At 39.1% G+C, this 19,701-nt stretch overlaps 1 protein-coding gene across 10 annotated transcripts in view; it reads right to left on the bottom strand.

Annotated features, from left to right (window-relative positions):
- Positions 1 to 19,701, bottom strand: part of SLC39A10 (solute carrier family 39 member 10) — a 79,814-nt gene that overhangs the window by 28,307 nt on the left and 31,806 nt on the right. For all 10 annotated transcript variants that reach the window (XM_065562037.1, XM_008174227.4, XM_024110778.3 and 7 more), the window contains 4 exons: positions 10,980 to 12,242; positions 9,660 to 9,867; positions 4,739 to 4,908; positions 3,196 to 3,414 (listed from right to left, as the gene is read on the bottom strand). In XM_065562037.1, the coding sequence (XP_065418109.1) occupies positions 3,196 to 3,414; positions 4,739 to 4,908; positions 9,660 to 9,867; positions 10,980 to 12,242 (1,860 nt within the window). The remainder of the gene's footprint in view (positions 1 to 3,195; positions 3,415 to 4,738; positions 4,909 to 9,659; positions 9,868 to 10,979; positions 12,243 to 19,701) is intronic.

Raw genomic sequence — 19,701 nt, 5'->3', positions numbered from 1 at the left:
GAACGACTGGAGCAGTCTCTATCATGACAGCTCCTGCCCCGAGACTTCGACCTGGAAGAAGTCAATAGGTAAATGTCCGAAGAGCTGTCTCTGGACTCCCTGCGGCGCCTGTGGCCACGGTGCCCTAGTGCCGGGGACTCTCGGGACGCACTCCGAGCATGGCCTCTGTGATGGCTGGCGCTTGAGTACAAGCGCCGGTGCTGACAGCGTCGAGACCTGTTCCTCTCGGACTGGCTGGAGGAGGAACAGCGTCGCCTCTTGTCACCTCCTCTACGGCACCCGAGAACGGAGAAGTGGAATCTGCTCGCCGAAGAGCCGGCATGCGGAGTTGATGTGCATCGCGGGGCTCTGCTCGGCACCTCGACCCGGGAAGGTACCTCGACCTCCGATACCTCCGGGGAGGGCTGATGGGCACCCAAAGGCGGTTTCCCATGGGACCAGGGACCCGACTGAGGTGGTGCTCCCAGCACCAGAAGGGCTAGGATATCAAGCGTGGCTTGAACTGCCTCTGGCGTCGAAGGCATGCGCACTTCAGGCGAGGCTCGCGCGGACAGGACAAGACTACTCCGCTCAGCGCGAGTCGGAGGTCTCAGTCCCGACGGGGATCGTGGGCTGCCCAACTCGGGTCTGGCCTCACCCCTCTCCTTCTCTCGGCGCCGCTGAGTCTTCCCTTGCTTCTTACTGGGAGAGTGGTGCCGAGTCGACGACGATGCCTTGCTGTGCACCGAAGACGCGGTGCCGGGTCGACACGCCGGTGCCGGGGCCAATGCCGACTCCATTAGCAAAGCGCAGAGTTGGATCTCACGCTCATGCTTCTTCCGGGGCTTGAAGGAGCGGCAAATCTTACAACGCTCACTACTGTGAGCCTCGCCCAGACAGTGAAGACACTGAATGTGTGGATCGCTTCTGGGCATAGAGTTGTGACAAGAGTCACACGACTTGAAGCCTGGGCCACGGGGCATGCCCTGAGCCAGGCACTAACGAAAAAGCTCAGTAAAGAAAAGTTCAGTGAAACTGGATACCACTAAGGCTAGGTCCACACTACCCGCCTGATTCGGCGGGTAGAGATCGATCTTCTGGGATCGATTTATCGCGTCTCATCTGGACACGATAAATCGATCCCAGAAGCGCTCCCCCATTGACTGCGGAACTCCTGCTCGCCGAGAGGAGGAAGCGTTGTTGACGGGGGAGCTTGCCTGCGCCGCGTGGACCCGCAGTAAGTAAACTTAATTCGATCTAGGAAACGTCAACTTCAGCTACGCTATTCTCGTAGCTGAAGTTGCGTTTCCTAGATCGATCCCCCGCCCCAGTGTGGACCAAGCCTAAGGCTATAAACGCTGCAGCCAAGGCTGCAGCAAGTTCCGACTACCTTCACTGGCGGCAAGAAGTAACTGAGGGTGGGGGGAGCACACAGCCCCCTTTATGGCGCAATATATTGGCGCCACTCCAGGGGTCGCAGCAGTGCTCCCCCACTACGGGTACTGCTAAGGGAAAAACTTCCGGCACCGGTGCACGTGGCGAGCACGCACACCTATAGTGGAATACACATGAGCAATCACTCGAAGAAGAACCTCTTTCACCACGAGACTCCATGTCTCCGTCCGCACAGCAGGCAGGAACTTGATCTAGGGGTAATGCTCAAGAATATCCATTTCAAGGGATTACTGAACTACAAAAGTGAAGGGCAAAAACACCCCAAGTATTCTCTCTTTCTCTCTCTCTCTCTCTTTCACTTCAGACGACAAAGAAACCAGCCCTTAAGACTTTGAGAGCAGATCCTGACTTGAGAATTTGGTAAGCTATGTTGCTGGGAACATGTGGTAAGAATTTTACCTTGAACCAAGTCTAGTTTGTTAAGTTTCAGTGATTAGGAAGTGTTTTATCTTTATTTCTCTTGTAACCATTTCTGACTTCAATGTCTTATACCTGTACTCACTTAAAAATCTGTATCTTTGCAGTTAAATAAACTTGTTTTATTCTTTAATCAAAACTAATTCAGTGTTGTGTTTAAACTGAATTGTTTGGTAACTCCAATTAAAGCAGCAAACCTTTACCCTGATCCCTTTACAGGCCATGGACCTCTAATATCTGTCCAGGAAAAAACTGGGCAGTGCAGAATACATGTTTTTGGGGAAAATCCAGGACTTGGAGCACATTGGGATCATCCTGGAGATAGTGATCAAGGCTGCTGGAAGCCAGAGTGTGGCTGATGTGTAGCTGACAGGCTGCTGGGGTCAGAATTGCTGGACCAGGGCTGTAGCTATACACAGACAAACTGTTTCTGAGAGGCCCATGTTGGAAGCTACAGCCACAAAGAATTATGAGGAACCCAAGGTTGCAGGGCAGGTAGTCTCACAACCCCTTCAGTATATTCCACTTACATCCCCTTCTGCCATATTTTCTCAGAAATGCCTTTCATGTGAAAAAGCACTATGAGAGGAAACCATATCCTTTTTAGATAAAGAGTGTTATAGAAAGAGTGCTAGTCAAGTTTTAAATGTAAGATCTGTAATTCTTGATATTTTATTATGGAGAGAAATTCCTAATGATTCAGAGGCCTTGTAAATGGATTCATAATTTTGTACACCATCATGTTATGGTCAGGCAAGTCATTACCAGATTAACTGAATATACTACAAGGAGTACAGCTCCCTCAGCTGAATGTGTCAGTAATATCTCTTCTTAAAAAAAGACAGCCTGTCACTTAAGTCAGCCTATTTACCTAGGTACAGATCTGACCCCTATTACTGTAGCATCTGAATGTTCCATATACTTCAGTTCATATTTTCACAAGTAGATCACCCAATTCTGGAACAACATGCGGTGATCCTTATTTGCTTAAGCACTCCTCAGCCATCATCCTGGCTAGTGCTAGTTATTATGACTGTTATGTGCAGGAGACAATTCAAGATATTCACATCTTGTGGACGAGAACAGAGTCATTTACAGCTGGAAAAGCAATCCCCTATAGTAAAGGGCCCAGTCAAGTTTTTCACATGCTACCAACTAGAATGAAAATAGGTGAGTAACAGCTAATAGTTTTTACAAAACATTCAAACTGCACCATGAAGAGTGCTTTCCAAGTAGAGTATTTAAGAATTTATCTAAGAAAATCTTTGGGTTTTTTATAGGATGCAATTTGACCAAGTATTATCTTAAATGACGGCATGCAGAATGAGAAAAAGTAGCACATACCTTTTGTTTGTTGTAGTGCTTAAACATTCTTATACAGTGCTCAATGATGAACAAAAGATAAATGCCGGCAACAGCTACGAGCCCTTTCAATACTGCATCGTATTTTTCCAGAAAGCTTTCATTTCCTGTTCCATGCCCATGGGAATGTCCATGAGAATGCCTGTGTTCGTGAATATGACCATGGTCCTCGTGGTGACTGTGGTTATGGCCTCCTTGCGACTATTAGGAAAGAGGGGAAAAAAAGCCACACTGTGAATTTGCAATTTCAGTAAACTGGAGTGACTTCAGGTCCATGACGTGTGATGTGCTGCTAAAAAAAATATACTACCAAAAACCCATTAAAAAAAAATGAAGTCTCTTTCCTTCAGAAAAGGTCCATCAAATATACACCTCTACCCTGATATTACGCTGTCCTTGGGAGCCAAAAAAATCTTACCACGTTATAGGTGAAACCGCATTATATCGAACTTGCTTTGATCCACCAGAGTGCGCAGCCCCGCCCCTCCGGAGCACCGCTTTACCGCATTATATCAGAATTCGTGTTATATCGGGTCGCGTTATATCGGGGTAGAGGTGTAGTAATTATTTCACTGAAAGACCTGCCTTCAATGGCTATCAATAGAAACATTCCCCCAGAGAGGTTTTAGGCAGTTAGAAGGACAGACTTCAGCTCCTTTGTACCACTCAGGTGTGAAGCAAACTAATTGTAAATGAGAATCTGACCCTGCTCATTAACTAAGCTAAAAATAACCAGTTAACATACAAAAGTCGATTATCCTTACAGTTCCTGCATCGTTAGCAGCAATAACAATCCAACGACTTTAGCTCTAACTCAAAACACATTTCCAAACTCTTATCAACACATGCATCCCTAGAACATGTATATCATGGATTATGCAAAGTAAACAATAAGTGAACTTTATAGTCTAGGCCAAAAGAATTATGCCCAAAGAAGTTCATAGAATATATTCCCTCCATTTTCTCCCTTCAAATAAATGTCAATATCCTGCAACTCATTAAAACCGCATCTTCCTTGGATTTATGAGCAATTTCCTGGTAATACTTACGTTTTCTACAGTATATAAACCCAAACAAAATAAGGATGGGGCACAGTTTATAACAAAAAAGATCCAAAACCAGGTTTACATCCTTGTTACTAAAAGCACACACAAAAAATATTCAGTTGGAAACTGGTAGCTTGTGACCCACCCTCATGAGTTTTCAAACCAGAATCCTCCTTAATTACCTTTTCAAAATTTCTGAAAACAGAAGTTCCAAGAGGAAACACAAAAATAGGAGCTACAACATTTACCATGTGTATTGAAAAATTCAGCATACTCTTGATACTTCGGTAGTTTTAACACTCCCATGTTTTTTAAGAAACACACAGAGGTCAAATTAACTTAAAGAAATGCTGCTTTAAAATTTCCTTTACAGTCCCAATCTACAGCACAATCAATGAGCATAACAAATAATCAGTGTTGATGTTGAATAGTCCTCTGGGAATTTTAAAACCTGTGTGTGGGAGTGCAATGGTACTTACATGTGGCAACAGATGGAGTAGTGCATCTCCACTCAGTGTTCCAACGGCCAGAGCAACCAGGAAGGTTAGAAGGAATTTGAAGCACCCTTGGTTAATGATAGGTATCAAGATCACGCCTAACAAGGAGAGCAGGCTAATGACAGTGATAGAAATGATACCACAAAGCCAGGCTGTAGGAGGGAAAAAATTAATACAGAATGGTTTATCAACAGAACATGAAGAAAACTCCTATAAGTGATGAATGACATTCTATTAACTGATAAGAAGGTGACCTGTCAACCTAAATTGTGCCTTTATAAACGTCCAAAATGCTTAAAAATGTAAGATGTAAGCCCATACAGAAACATTATAGTTAGGCATCTATCACTATTTCTCATTACAAACTCAAGTTTTCAGGGCTTTTATAATTTGTCTATTAAAGTCTTTTAAACAATGTTTGCACTTCTCTGAGGAAGTTTTAGGGCCAAATTCTATTCTCACACCAAGCACTGCAAATTATATTGGTGCAAGAAATGAGGATTTAGCCCCCTGATTTGTTTAGCAAGCAGCTAATACTTTATGTGGGCTAGAGATTTTTTGCATTTACAAAAGTAGTGAGAATATGATAATCTATTTGTACTGCAATATTTTAACATGGAAAGAAATAAAATCTTGTATTTATTCCCTTTATCTTTAATTACACAGGTAAACAGTGTTCAAAGGTTTATTTCCACAATAAAACATTCTAGAGGGCATTAAAGAAGCCAATTAGCTAGGAGAGCCACTAGACTTCAGTTATTCTTCCTAATGCAGAGTTGCAAAAGCTTGGTTCTGTAGTCCATTAATTAAACATATAAAAACACAAGGGAACAGAAAGATAGCCTCATTTCTTTTAGCTTACTGTTTTATGGACATTTCCTACCTGCCATTAATTTTAACAAGGTTTTTATCCAAGACTTGTGTGGAATAGAGAGACTTCTCCTTTGCCAGGTGAGGGTTGCTCCTTATCTGACACGCTATTTTGATATATACATTTTCAGCTATAAAAAAGAAACAAGGCCCGGCCTTTGATGGAGGAAATTTAAAAGTTAACTATAATCCCACCCCCCAAATTTAAAGCTGTTTGCCAGCAATAAAGATGGCTTGAAAGCTTCAAGATGTACATAAGACAAATGTACTAAAAAAAGAAAAGAAAAGAAAAAAGAAAAGAAAAGAAAAAGAGGGTCATTAAATTGATGAAATGGAAATTTTCTTTTAAGGGAATTATACCCTTTGGCTCCCTAACCCCTCTCCTCACCAATAGGTCAACAAAGGTATATCCCCCAGAATAACTGATACATTTTTGTTTCAATTTATTCAAATTGAGAGGAATCCCAGCCCCTCCTGAATTCATCTTTTAACTAAAAGCCGACTACACTTGATTACATTTTAGGGAGGGAATGAAGATGGAAAGACAGGACTAGGAGTATGGGGAGAGAAGGAAATGTTCTGCACAATTACCAGACCTGCACTGACAGCAGATGGTGCTGATGCAGTGTCTCCTGCATCAGAGCTAGTGGGGGAAGGGGGGAGGAGAGAAGATATGATGATTCAAATCCATTGAGGTCCTCCCTTAGCCCTTCAGGCCTGGGAAAAGAAAGGGCCCAGATCTCACCCTCTCTTGACTAGCAGCCATAGGAGGCAGGTTTCATCATTCCTTTCACTGCTGATGGATATAGCCCAGAGGTGACGTGGGGGTGGGGTGGGGGAGAGGGGTCACATCACCTTTCCCCCCCACCCCATTGCTTGGTTACATGGCATGGCCAGGCCCCCTCCTCAGCCAGGAGAGGCAGAGGAACTGCTAGGAGGTCCACAGAGGGGCCACTGCTTTCCAGGAGGGGAGGGGCTGCCAGGGAGGCATGACTTGAGCTGTTTCAGAGTCATGCCTTCCCCCCTCAGCAAGCACGGGTCATTTATGATCCAGCCCTTCATTAGAGTCATTCTTCTAACATTTAAATAATCTTGAAGTTTTTTACTTTTGCTTTGATAACAAGTTAATAGCGGCTATCCTAGAACCGCTTTTTCTGTATTCCAGAGTGCATGCTCATTCCTTACACTGTACAAATAAAAATCGTAATTGTAATAGATATAACTTAGAGAATTTTTCACTCCTCACACACTCCCTTACCTCAGTTAAAAGCACATTATTAAGGCTGAAAAAGTCAAGCACTCAGCAGTAAGGAAATCCCAGAATTAAAGTTGCCTGTGCAACTTTAATTTGCCCCCTTTTATGTACACATGATAATTTTTCACTGGGTAAACTAGTAGTATTAACGGAAAGACAGGAATTACAAAGTTGCAGCAAGAAGGAAACTGGATTTTCTTTGTTGTTAAATAACCAATTAATAAGAGCAAAAGAAAGGGCTGAAAAGCATAATTTCGGTTCTCTCTAGGACATACTCCTAGTGCTAGTCTCACTCTAGCCACACTGAATGAGACAACAGAAGAGAAACAGAAAGCTTCACATCATTATCTAATCAAGTTGCCCTGCCTCAAGCCCAGTTTTACAAACAACAAAGGAGTTTGTTTTCAGACAACCCCAAACCAGCAATTCACAAACCATTACATTCAACTGGCAAATGTTTGTACTCAAGATATCTGATGCCATAAGAAGTGCTAAATGTCTGCAATGAGTTTCACTTATTTTGCAAATTAGGTCACTCAAAACAGTAAAGGTCTTCAAGCTTAGTTATTCATCAGCTCCCTTTCTTATTATTGAAATAGAAAATACTTTCTTTTAAAAAGAAGCGCTCATCTATGGAAGCTTTGTAATTAGCTTGGCTCAAAGCATGTATAAGATGACAGTTTTCTACACTGTTTCAACATTTTAATTGGTAGAAAATGCTTAGCGGCCTTTTCACAAACCCTCTTGATAATTAAGCTAGAGTCAACTCTGACTAAAATGAGCCTACCTTGTGAAACAAAATCTGCTACCATACCCACCGTATAGCACATTTGGTTTACAGCAATCTTTGAACAAAGTTAATGAGGTAGTAGCTGTGTCACTATAGGAGATTTATATAGAACAAGTTAACCTTTCTTAATGATGCTGCAGGCATTAAAAATAATGACTAGAAGGGCACCCTTCCCAACAATTATTAACATCTATCAGGACATAATTAATACAAGCTTGATTTTTTTTACCATGCTAATAAGCACCTGCAAACAACTAACCAATATTCACTACTAGTAACTGTGACAAAGTGGGAATAATCTGTAACATTTTTATGAATCCTAAATGTGCCTCGGTTTCCCTGTGCATTGCTACCATGTGGATGCAAAAGCGTTAACACTGCCCCTGGAACAGCACAGAAGACAGTAGGTGTGTTGGTGTCTGGGTGGAATGAATAGAGTCATTAAAGAACTGGCTCAAACCAACTCAAATCAACAGAGTCCATCATGACAAAGGGAAGCCCCAAGGACTGAACAATGAACACCTAAAAAGAGGAAACCCCAGCAGCCAGGACATGCTAACTGAGCTGGAGAACAGGCATCAGGTGACTGGAAGAAGGGTAGTCCTTTTGGAGGAACTCAGTGACACAGACTGGAGATGACAAAGGGAGACACAGGGAGAGAGCCAGGAATGGAGTCCATTACAGGTTGGCTGGGTCACCACGGCACTGGCTTGGCCAGGATGGACTATAGCTTAACTTTTGCCTCTCTGTGCCAACCTAAGGACTTTCAGATTCTGTGGCCAGGTGACTAATAAAATGGCTACCGTGTTCTGGGCGGCTGACAGTACTTCTAAGTAAAATTAAGCCTCATTCTCGAATGTAAGGATTTAATTTTGACATTTAAGGCTTCTATTGCAAGATCATGAGTGAGGTTTAATTTAACACAGAAATTGCAACAGAAATCTCTAACTACTAGAGATACTACAGTTCCATTAGACTATATGGGTAATGGCCACAGTAAACCCTAATTAAAAAGACAATCCTTGTTAGGACATCAAAACAACAGATTACAACTTTAAAGTATTTAAGTTTAAAAACCATTAGAAAAAGGCTACTTAGCTTAACTTCAAAAAAAAAAAAAAAAAAACAACAGGGAAGAAAAGCCTATACTGTTTTTTTCAAGGTAAAATTAAGAAGAATTTAAAAAAAATGCCTTTGAGGAATCTCATTGGTGAATTCTCTAACATGTATTACAAAAACAGCAGCAGTGAAATGAAATGAAAAACATTTTATTTTGATACTATGAAACGATATTAAATCACAGAAGCGTAAACTGTAACCAAAAACCATCAATTAAATTCTCTTAGCTTGCTACACCAAAATTGTTGATTTTGCGAAATAAGATCAATACTAGAACGGAAATGGAAGGAGAGGTTACTTTCCTTGTACAGTACCTGGAGTTCTTTGAGATGTGTCCCCCCATGCGTGCACCACATCAGGGTGTGCATACGCCTGTACGCTACTGATCAGAGATTTTCCCATCAGCAGTGTCCACCAGACCACACATGTGCCCTAGACACCCTCGTGCCCAGATATGAGGGTATATTGGGAAGGGGAGTGGGGGGGAAGCTTTATCATGGCAGCAAGAGAACACAGCTGCACTCCAGCCACATTTCCTCTCAACTGCTACTTCCCCTAAGTCTGAGAGTGTATTTATCTCAATTTTAATTTACAGAACAAGATCAGTTGACAAGTTTTCAACCATTCTTTTACTGTGAAAGCTTCCTTAAGTAAAATGAATTAATATTCAAATAAAATAGAATACTAATTAAAAACAAAACAAAACATTGGATTCCCTATGTACGGATTTATCTTTTTTCTGAGTTTGTATTGCACTTAGCAGAATTGGGTCCTGGTTCATGACCGGGGCTTGCAGGCATTACAATAATACAAATCAAATAAATAACAGAGTCAAAACATTCTCTAAGAGCATATGGATATTATCTTACCTGATGCACCTATTTTATCTTTATTCGTAGCTGCTTCACTTTTATCTTTCTTCAAGTCTTCAACCAGCAAATTATCATAATGCTCAATACAAAGTCTTCTGTCAATCTGATACAGTAATGCAGGGCACAGGTACGTAAACAAGTCAGGAGATATTGGAGAGTTGGTTCCAAGACCATAGTACCGCAGTAGTTGAGTGACATTTAAACACTGAAAGCAATTTATGCAACAAATTAAACATGTTGTAGTGATTTCACTAAAGAATATGCAGCTGTAGAAAATTAAAGAGTTTGTTTGCTGCTTAGAAATTCATTTTGAAGGTTTGCACAGAAAAGGGAGAAATGTTGACCAATAACATGTCACCTTTGAAACACAGGTGTATACTAAACCAAGAGGGGGAAAAAAAAAAGAGGCTGTGAAACTATACATAATATACAGCCTCCAATGTTCAGTAGTACTTAATGTCACTGAAAATAAATGTCATTTTTCAATTACATGGGAAGATCAATGAAAAGCAGCAGTACAAACAATGCCTGCCATGGGGAAGAGAGCATAACCCTGAAATAAGAATCCCATCATTTCTCAACTCCCTGCTGCACATTTGATGTTTTCACTTTAAATGTAATCCTAAAATTGATTATGTAGTCCATACTGCATTGTTCTGTTTAGTACTTTAAATCAATAAAACACAGAGTCCTTTTTTTGAGAGTTAAAGGAGAAAGATTAACATCGAGGATTAATGGGAATGAAGAGCTAATGGCCTTTGGAGAGAGGTAAAGAAGCAAAAATGAAAATGGGAAGGAGTATGAAGAGACAACTATACAGTATATAGTATAGAAGCTAGACTTTATTTAGTGATACATCTACTTCACTTCATCCTCATAGTTTAGGACCATAAAGATTGAAATTGGGGACATGTTGAGGAGAGATTGAAAAGCATCTATGTCAAAAAGGTTTTTGAAAATCATTAAAGATGTAAGAGATTTAGGAAGAGATGTAAAATGATATTTATGAAATCTGTATAAGAAAAAAATAATTCTTAATATATAAAATGCAACATACTTAGCATGAAGATTTAGGATATTTGAAGCATCTCATAAATGTGGAGACAGAGGAGATAGAGTAAAGACAAAACAGGGGATGGAAAATCATGCAATTGAGCTAAAACTGTAATAGTAAGCTTCTTAGTACTTTTATACTGTTACTTAGATTGTGTATAACAGTCATACCCATTTATTAGTACTAGTTTTGTCTGTGAGTACTACTCTTCTTATGGTGTCACAATAATAATTGTATGCATACCAGTTCTGGTTTATACTCACCTCTTCATGTTGATGTTCATCCTCACTGTGATCCTTGTGACTATGTGTTGAAAAGATGTTTCTTACACTAATCTGTTTCTGAGGAGCTTCACGCTTGCTGGTATGGCGATCCTCGTTACCAGGAGTAGGATCTTGGTGTCTATGACTGGTGGCCTGGTTTCTTACACTAATCTGTTTATGAGGAGCTTCACGCTTGCTGGTATGGCGATCCTCGTTACCAGGAGTAGGATCTTGGTGTCTATGACCGATGGCCTCGTTTCTTACACTAATCTGTTTATGAGGAGCTTCACGCTTGCTGGTATGGCGATCCTCGTTACCAGGAGTAGGATCTTGGTGTCTATGATCGGTGGCCTGGTCATTATGGCGTTTGTGAATGCGTACATGTGAGTGAGATGCATCGTGTACATGATCATGTTTATCAACATGATTGTGCTCATATTGATCACCTGGATCATGGTCTTGAGCATCTTGTGCAGTATCTACTAATGTCTCACTGAATTTCTTTCCTTTTTGCCTGTTCATGTGTGTCTGTAGTTTTCTCTCAGGTTGTTCTTGGGTAGTGTTTGTCTCTGTTGAAGGTTCATGGCTCGGGTCTCCATGTTCACTCTGACTGACTGAATCATTATGAGTATGATGAGTACCATTATGGTCAAGGTGATGATGATGATGATGCTGATGGTGGTGGCGGCGATTATTGTTGTCACGAACACGCTTAATGGCAGGTTTCACCGATGACTCTATTGTGTCTTTTTCAGGATCACATTTATGGTTTCTCTTTGTAGATACACCATTCACAGTTTGGTTTTCTGGACCTGAGTGGCTACGAGAATGAGGATGGTTATGAGAATGAGAATGCTTTCCTTCTTGTACGTCTAAAGCATCCAAGTGGGAAACATGATCATGGCCAATATCCTCATGATTAATCTCCACTACTTTTAACTCTCCAAGACCAAGGCTTGTTAGCAGTTTTTCAAGACCAAAAAATGACAATCTTCCATTTTGACCATAATGGTCAAAAAGTTTTTCAATGTAGTATTTTTGTTCATTTTCAGCTTCCAGCACTGAAAGTTTACTTGGTGAGGATTCTGCTCCTCCATTCTGGAGATATGGTGCCTCCGAGATCTGACTGTCATTATGGTTGTGTACGTGGCTCTCTTTAGGGTCATGGCCATCTTCATGACAATGGTTGCATTGATGAAAGATAAATGTCAGCAAACAAATGAGGCAAAATTTTGTGTGCATGTGTACCTTCATCTCTGATTCCTATGAGAAACACAAAAGAAAACACTTAAAATGGGGAGAAAAAAAAAGCTATTTAAATATTTCCAATGCAACCATCTCTGTACCTGTATGTAAATCTTATCTTTGATAAAAAAGCTTTAAATCAATAAAATCATGAACTAAAAACAAACAAAACATCCACAAACACCCAGACCCTCTAGTATTTTCTATGAAAGCCTCTGCTCATGTATTTATATTTGTATAGCCTATAACAAGGTAGGCTCCTTGAAAACTAATATATAGCAGAAATTCAAAGTCTTTATAACATCCATACAGTGATGTGGTTTCAAGAAAAATATCTGCATTTAAATAACGAAAAATGACAAAAGCGGTAATTATACTGTACATATTTATGAATGCACCTCTATACTATAGCACCTTCCATCACAGGATATGTTTCACTGTCATTTATGAGGATACATGGGGCACCCACCAGCACAGACAGAAAGTTGTATGCAACCACAGTGATCATTTTAGTTGATAGTGCCCACAGAATAATTTAGCCAGGTGGTCCTGGTAAACCTTGGTATGAGCCTTATAGCACTGACACAGAAGTCCCAGTTCTGTTCTGCCTTGTTCTAAGAAAGGAAAAGTACTGCTGAAAGCTTCCATGCCCATAGAAGGAGTGTGGCAAATAGGAGTCCAGACAGTTGAGCTTTCCATCATCTAGTTGCAGAACATAAAGACATGCCCTGCCAGAGCACAATGCAGCAAACACTGAAGATATTCTTCTGGTGGCCTCCTGCAGAGCATACATGTGCACAGAAATCCCTGAAAAAGCTCATTCCTACCCCCCTCCAAGCCCCAAAGACATTAAAGGTGAAGATTCAACCTCACGAGAGCTCCCAGTGGCTCCAGCTTTAGAAACAAAATTTTTAACATAATGCCAATCTACCTACAACCATAGGGTTTGAAGGAAATGTGTGAGGAAGATGCTTCTGCATCAGAATGGGATTCCAGATTTTCATTCTAATAAAATTTTGGTAAGAACTTCATAATAAATTGTAGTTGGATTTTTATAAAACAACTGTTCTATCACCTGTCTAGAATGACAATATGTTCTGTCATTTAATCAAATACCTGTCCATTTTTAAGTCATTTGGTCAAATGCCCAGAACCACCTCCAGCAACCCTTAGAGAGGAACAATCTGTCTTCCAGCCCCATCCCTGCATTGGGACGAATCTGACCCAGAGAGATCAGATTTGTCAATAAGATGGGTAATTTTCACATAGGTAACTTTCTGACTCATAGAATCATTTAAAAGTGTCATTAATGCCCTATACATACACTAATCTATTTAAGGTTTTGTATTGGTGTCCACCATAATGATGTCCAAGCACTTTCTCAGATTAACATACTGGCAGGCTTCTTTGGCTCTTCTGCCCTCTCCGTTTACAGAAAGCTCTGCTTGGGGTATTCGTTTTGGGGAAGAAGGAGGGGCCACAGTGGTGGGAAGAAATAAGTTGTTATAAATGTCATTCTGGGTATAGAGGAAAGATTTAATCAAAGAGGAAGGCTTGTAGCATGGTCACATTTTGTGTTACTGTGATTTCCTTTAAAAGCTCATTTCACAGTTGCGACCCTTTAACCAAGAAAGCTTTATCTCTGGCTCTCACATACTTCATTCTAGATTTTGTAATCTGCTTTGAGACAGAGAAGCACAAGTGTATCTGAGTGGGCTAGATCCTCAGGTGAGGTAAATCAGCATAGCTCCATTGACTTAAATGGATTTACACCAACTAAAGATCTGGCCCAATCCCGCTAATGTTGTCAAGACCTGTTAAATTTGAAGATTAGATCCAAGGTCTTGAACAGGCAGCAAAGGCAGGCATGGAGCCAATAGAGGGAATGGAGGACAAGGAAAGATGGGAGATGCGCTCTCATGTTTGTCCAATCTGTGGAAGAGGCAGGCAATCACATTCTGTTCAAGTTGGAGTCTTTTCAAAAATAAAAACAAAGCCCGCAATAATTATTTGTTTTAAAAAATTTAATATACAACTGAAGATAAGCCTGTTTAAGTCTATTAATGCAGAAGGCTCTTTGTGATTAGAATTTTTTTCTTGTTTACAATCAGAGCCAGTCTATCTATTAAAGCACAAAGGGACATCAAAACCCTCCCTTTTCTTTAAAATGTGATCAACACTAAAATATTCCCACAAGGAAATTCACGTATAAAGCATGATCATAATCCTTTCCCCAGCCTTGTGATCTTTTTCATGTGACTATCAGATACAGTGCAACTAATACATATGAAAGTCACACATCTCTAACGGTGGTGGTTAGTATTGACTGGTACCTTTTTTTGAGAGGATAAACAGTTTAAGTGACCTGTGATCATAACCTGATGCCAATATAAGCTCACCAAATCACCCATGTCAATCTGCTTCATTTCTGAAGTTCCAGCACCTGGCATTAACAACCATAAAATTATTTAAAATCGGAATCAATAAATACTCAACAACAAAAACAAAACTCCTAATGAAGTATTTATATTAGTATGTACAAGTCTCAATACATGGAAGAAAGGAGCTTACAAGTCTCAAGCATAAAAACATGTTTATTTATTCTGTTCTGAATTTTCAGTCTATTTACAGCAGCAGCTCTCAATTTTTTAAAAAATATTTTGTTTTTACCATCAGGCCCTATTTTTATCATCAAAGAAAATATGCTCCGATCCCAGCTTCTATACGCCCCACACAACAGTCATATATTCATATATATAAAATACTAGAATACTAAAGTATGTATAAATTCTAACACATTTCAATGTCTGTGCACACAGCTTATTCCAACATGGAAAAATTGACTGAAACTGGTCTGCAAATCTCCCCAGGAGTACAAAGGCACAAGATGGGGGGACGAGGAGGAGAGGGAGAACAGAATAGGGTTAAGAGGGCTCAATGGGGAGTTCCTGTCTGAGTCCTTGAGCACCTCCAAAACAGACACAATATTAACACTGACTGCAAAATTACAACTTATGATTTAGGCTGACTTGAACTAAAATAGGTTCAGAATAAAATAAAATTTGGTTTCCATCACCTATACTGGAGTATAGCAATGTAACAAGTGATAATGTGTTAGGCATCTCCCATAGACTAGGCTCACCCTCCCTAGTTTTACATTGGCAATGACACCCTTGGCTGTGTCCTCTGGGTAGAGGTTCTAAATTGTTCAGTACAGGATTCTTCAAGCAACTTATTTATGATTAAGTCCCTAGGCTCCACAGTAAAAATAATTTGTTATGAATGGCTGTCTAAAAGGAAATTGGGATTTAGGGACAGGAGAAATACTGGTACAGATAATTGTAGGATAAGCAGATATCAGTAGGAAAACATTTTTCTATTAAAAAACAAATTCAAGTTTACACAAAATAGAGATACAATTCTTAATATTCATTTTAAAATGAAATTTACAATTCTATGCCAAATTAACAAAGATCTTGCAATGTTCCTAATGGACTATAAAAGAAAGACTTGAAAGAGGTTTCTACCTGCTAGCCAAGATCTCAGAACAAACAGTGATGTTAAATAAATGCACAAAGCAAACTGAAAAGATTTTTTTTATATATTTTCAGTTATAGAAGTCATAGGCAGAAAGTCTGTTAGTGTGGGGTTTTTTTTAAGTTGACTGTGACTCTTTAAAAACAGACAAAGTACTGTGGAAACTGCTCCTAGCAATCAAAATGGTAATCCCTTATAATTGTAAAGAGATGATGACTTAGTAGAGACTAGAAACTTGCTTTCACTTCAACAGTTTACATCCAGTTTAAGTGGGTATGCTCCATGACCTAGTCCACTGTGTGTGTTCTCACTCATTTATTTCATTTGTGTTTTGTCACTGCATAGGGAATACAATTCCAAGGATCTGGCTTAGTAGCAGAGACATTCCACATGGTAGGAGAGATGGGAAATCAAATTTTAATAGTTACTATATATACATTGTTTTAGATTAAAAATCTTAATGTCTAAATTTAAAAGGAAAATATTTAGAAGTTACTTCAGTAATGGATGTCAATCTACACCTTACTATTGCAATTTCTCGACACATACAGATCATACATTGCTGTTCTTGCTTGGCTTTTAAGTGGATTCTTAAGGGTGACACTTCAAAAACAAATATGGATCTTGTTTTCAACTTCCTAAAAGTCAAACTTATAACAAAGACAGAACCATTAATTCCTATCACACCAGTACTTAGTTATTCTGAAGACAAGTGATTTTTTTAAAAAAACTATAAAGAGAAAGGAATACACTACTACTGAAAAGCATTATAGAAAATTCATTTAAAATGAGTCAACTTACATTTTTAGTTTAGTTTATCAAGTCTTTGGCTGATACTAACTTTTGGGTATACCATTAGGAAAAAATATTTTCTACAGATGTAAAAACAGTTAAATATTATATCTGATTTTACTCTATTTTCCACCTATCTCCTGCATTTTCTGCCCTTGTTTTCAGTGAAACTGGTTGCGGATTTATGTAATACTCATTCATTTGAAGACCTACAACTCAGTAAGGGGGCACTTCACAAGAACAGGACACTAACTAATTGTTCCAAGCTGTATTTGCTATGTTAATACCAGATAAAACCTAGAACAGGTAGGAAGCATTTATGCATAACTAAACATGCCATGAGCATTTAAAAAGATTAAAATGTGAAGTATTTGAAAGGCAAAGCGTCCCAGCACACAAGAAAACTGATTTTAAATAAACCCAGATAGCAATCTGTTAGACCAAATTACTACATATAGCTGTTACATTTTATTTTAATTAAAGAAAACTACCCCAGCTACTTAAAAATTACCCATAATTAATCCACTGAGTATATGGCCCCCTTAGAGCTATACTCAAACAATACAATAACTGCAAGCTATGTTTTTGATTGTTTCAAGCTCTTTCTTCCACTAGCAGCTGTGCATATTGATTGAGCATTAGAGTCTCAAAGTCTTTCATATACAACAAGCAACATGTGCACTGCACAAGTGTCATCAATGGATAATTTATGGGGTTGGTCTTACTACCAGCTTCCTCTAGAAACAAGGCTACTCCAAGGCTCATTTATTAATTCTTATATAGAGATAACTGGTAAAATTATGAACAAAAGTTCTGAAAGGCCCCAAAGATCATGTTAGGAGTACTGTAAAACAGATATCTATTACCACTGTTAAAACTGTCACAATATGATGCTTTGTCTCCAACAGACGAGAATTATTTCTCATGGAATTAGTCAAATTTCTAGATCCTAATAGAGCATTCATACTTTCGGGTAAGGAAAAGTGAAGTTTTCAGTTTCCTACCCTTAACTGTGGGAACATTCTCCCCTCTCCCCCCAAAAAACCTAGGTCATTTGATGGAGCGACACCATTTGAGTATCTAGCACTTACCTTGCTTTTACAGCACACCAGTCACGAGATGACCTCCCCAACTCTAAAATTTATGAAGAGTAAAGACAGCTACCAGAAAAGAACAAAATTTTGAGCAGACAATTATCCATTTTGTATGGCAAATGTGGGTTCTGTGCATGAGCAGATGGACTTGGAGGTGTAACTGAGGAGTTAAAAAGTTACAATTTTCTGGAACACTTATTTTGCTTACATTTTAGCTTAAGATAAAAAGTAGGAGGTTTCAGTAAAAAATGTGTAGAGGGTGAAATAACTGGTGAAGTGGGAAAAGACTATTTGTTTACTTAGGAAAATACTTGGGAGACAATAATTAAGATAGTGTTTGGAAGCATACTTTTTTTGTAGCCTTGTAGTGCTGAAACATTTGAAAGTGCAAAGTGTCAATATTCTATTGTCTAATAATGCTCCATCAGAAGCTTAGTGCTCATGTATGTGTTATTTAAGAATGTGAACCATAAATACATATGTGCTGTAAATAATATTCTTTTCCCAGTGTAATAAAACTAAATAATTTGTATGAATTAACAGAGCAATACAGATTAAAAGCAGTTCCTTGAGTTAGATGGTCACTTCAGAATGACTACAGTATATGATAACTACCACATCAGTAACAATGCTAGAGGGTTTTCCTACTCAAGATTATAGAAAATCGTTTTTTCCTCAATGCTAAACTAGACTCGTGAATGTTGCCACTACCTATAAAAAGTAATGGAGATATTTTTATTTTCTCATCAGTAGTGGGAACCGTTGTACATGTTGATTTATTTCACTGGAAAGGCAGCACTGTCTTAATTTTTACATGCCTCCATTGCTGCAGTTTAAAAATAAAAAACACTACCAAAACCTTCAAATATATATAATCACAAGACTTACAAATTGTAAGTGCTAAATAAATTTTCTGTCCAGTTATACAAGACAGTAAGACCCTGATCCAGCTAAGCACTTAAGCAAGTGATTAGCACCAATGACTTCAGGGTCCTATGTGCAAAAATCACTTTTGAAAATGGGACTTTAGGCCTTGATTCAGTAAGTTCCTAATGATTATGGTGTACAATATATCTATATATCTGTTTGCAAATTAAAGGGTATAAGCGATAGCCACCACTACTACCTCATTGCCCCAATAGATATACAGTAGGACCTCAGAGCTACGAACACCAGAGTTACAAACTGTAACCTGTCAACCACACACCTCATTTGGAACTGGAAGTACACAATCAGACAGCAGCAGAGACAAAAAATAAAAATAGGCAAATACAGTACAGTACTGCGTTAAATGTAAACTACTAAAAAATAAAGGGAGTTTATAAAAAGATCTGACAAAGTACGGAAACTGTTTCTGTACTTTTATTTAAATTAAGATGGTTAAAAGCAGCATTTTTCTGCATATTAAAATTTCAAAGCTGTATTAAGTCAATGTTCAGTTGTAAACTTTTGAAAGAATAATGTTTTGTTCAGAGTTACGAACATTTCAGAGTTATGAACAACCTCGATTCCTGAGGTATTCGTAACTCAGGTTCTAATACTTATTAAAAAAATTAACACCATCACTACCACATATTTTGGGATTAGTTTTAAAGTCATCATTTAGATACTCGTATGGCCTTTATATCATAGTATTGAGTGTCTCAGTCTTTTTAATGTATTTATCCTCACAGCACCCCGATGGGGATAGGATGTATTATTATCCCCATTTTACAGATGGGGAACTGCAGCTGACTTGCTTAAAATCACAGGAAATTTTAGGCAGAGCAAAGAATTGAACCTGGGTTTCCTGAATCCCAGACTACCACCCAAATCGTAAGTACTGGGCCATCTTTCTTCTCTACAGGTGATCAAAGTACTGAAAAAGCCTCCTCACACACTGCCATCCAGCCCTATGACTTACAACCTACAAGAGTCACATTATTTCATCCTGGAGCTCCTCTAAGTAGAGACTGATGGTTATTACAACAGTTGTGTACCAAACCTTTATCAATCACAACTAATTTCAACTGAGACCTCAATATCTGACAACCTCCAGGACCATATGATTACTG

The sequence above is a fragment of the Chrysemys picta genome, chromosome 11, assembly GCF_011386835.1.
Source record: "Chrysemys picta bellii isolate R12L10 chromosome 11, ASM1138683v2, whole genome shotgun sequence".
Lineage (NCBI taxonomy): Eukaryota > Metazoa > Chordata > Testudines > Emydidae > Chrysemys > Chrysemys picta.
Note: the sequence above shows the minus strand (reverse complement) of the source record. Positions and strands in the feature narration are given on the sequence as shown.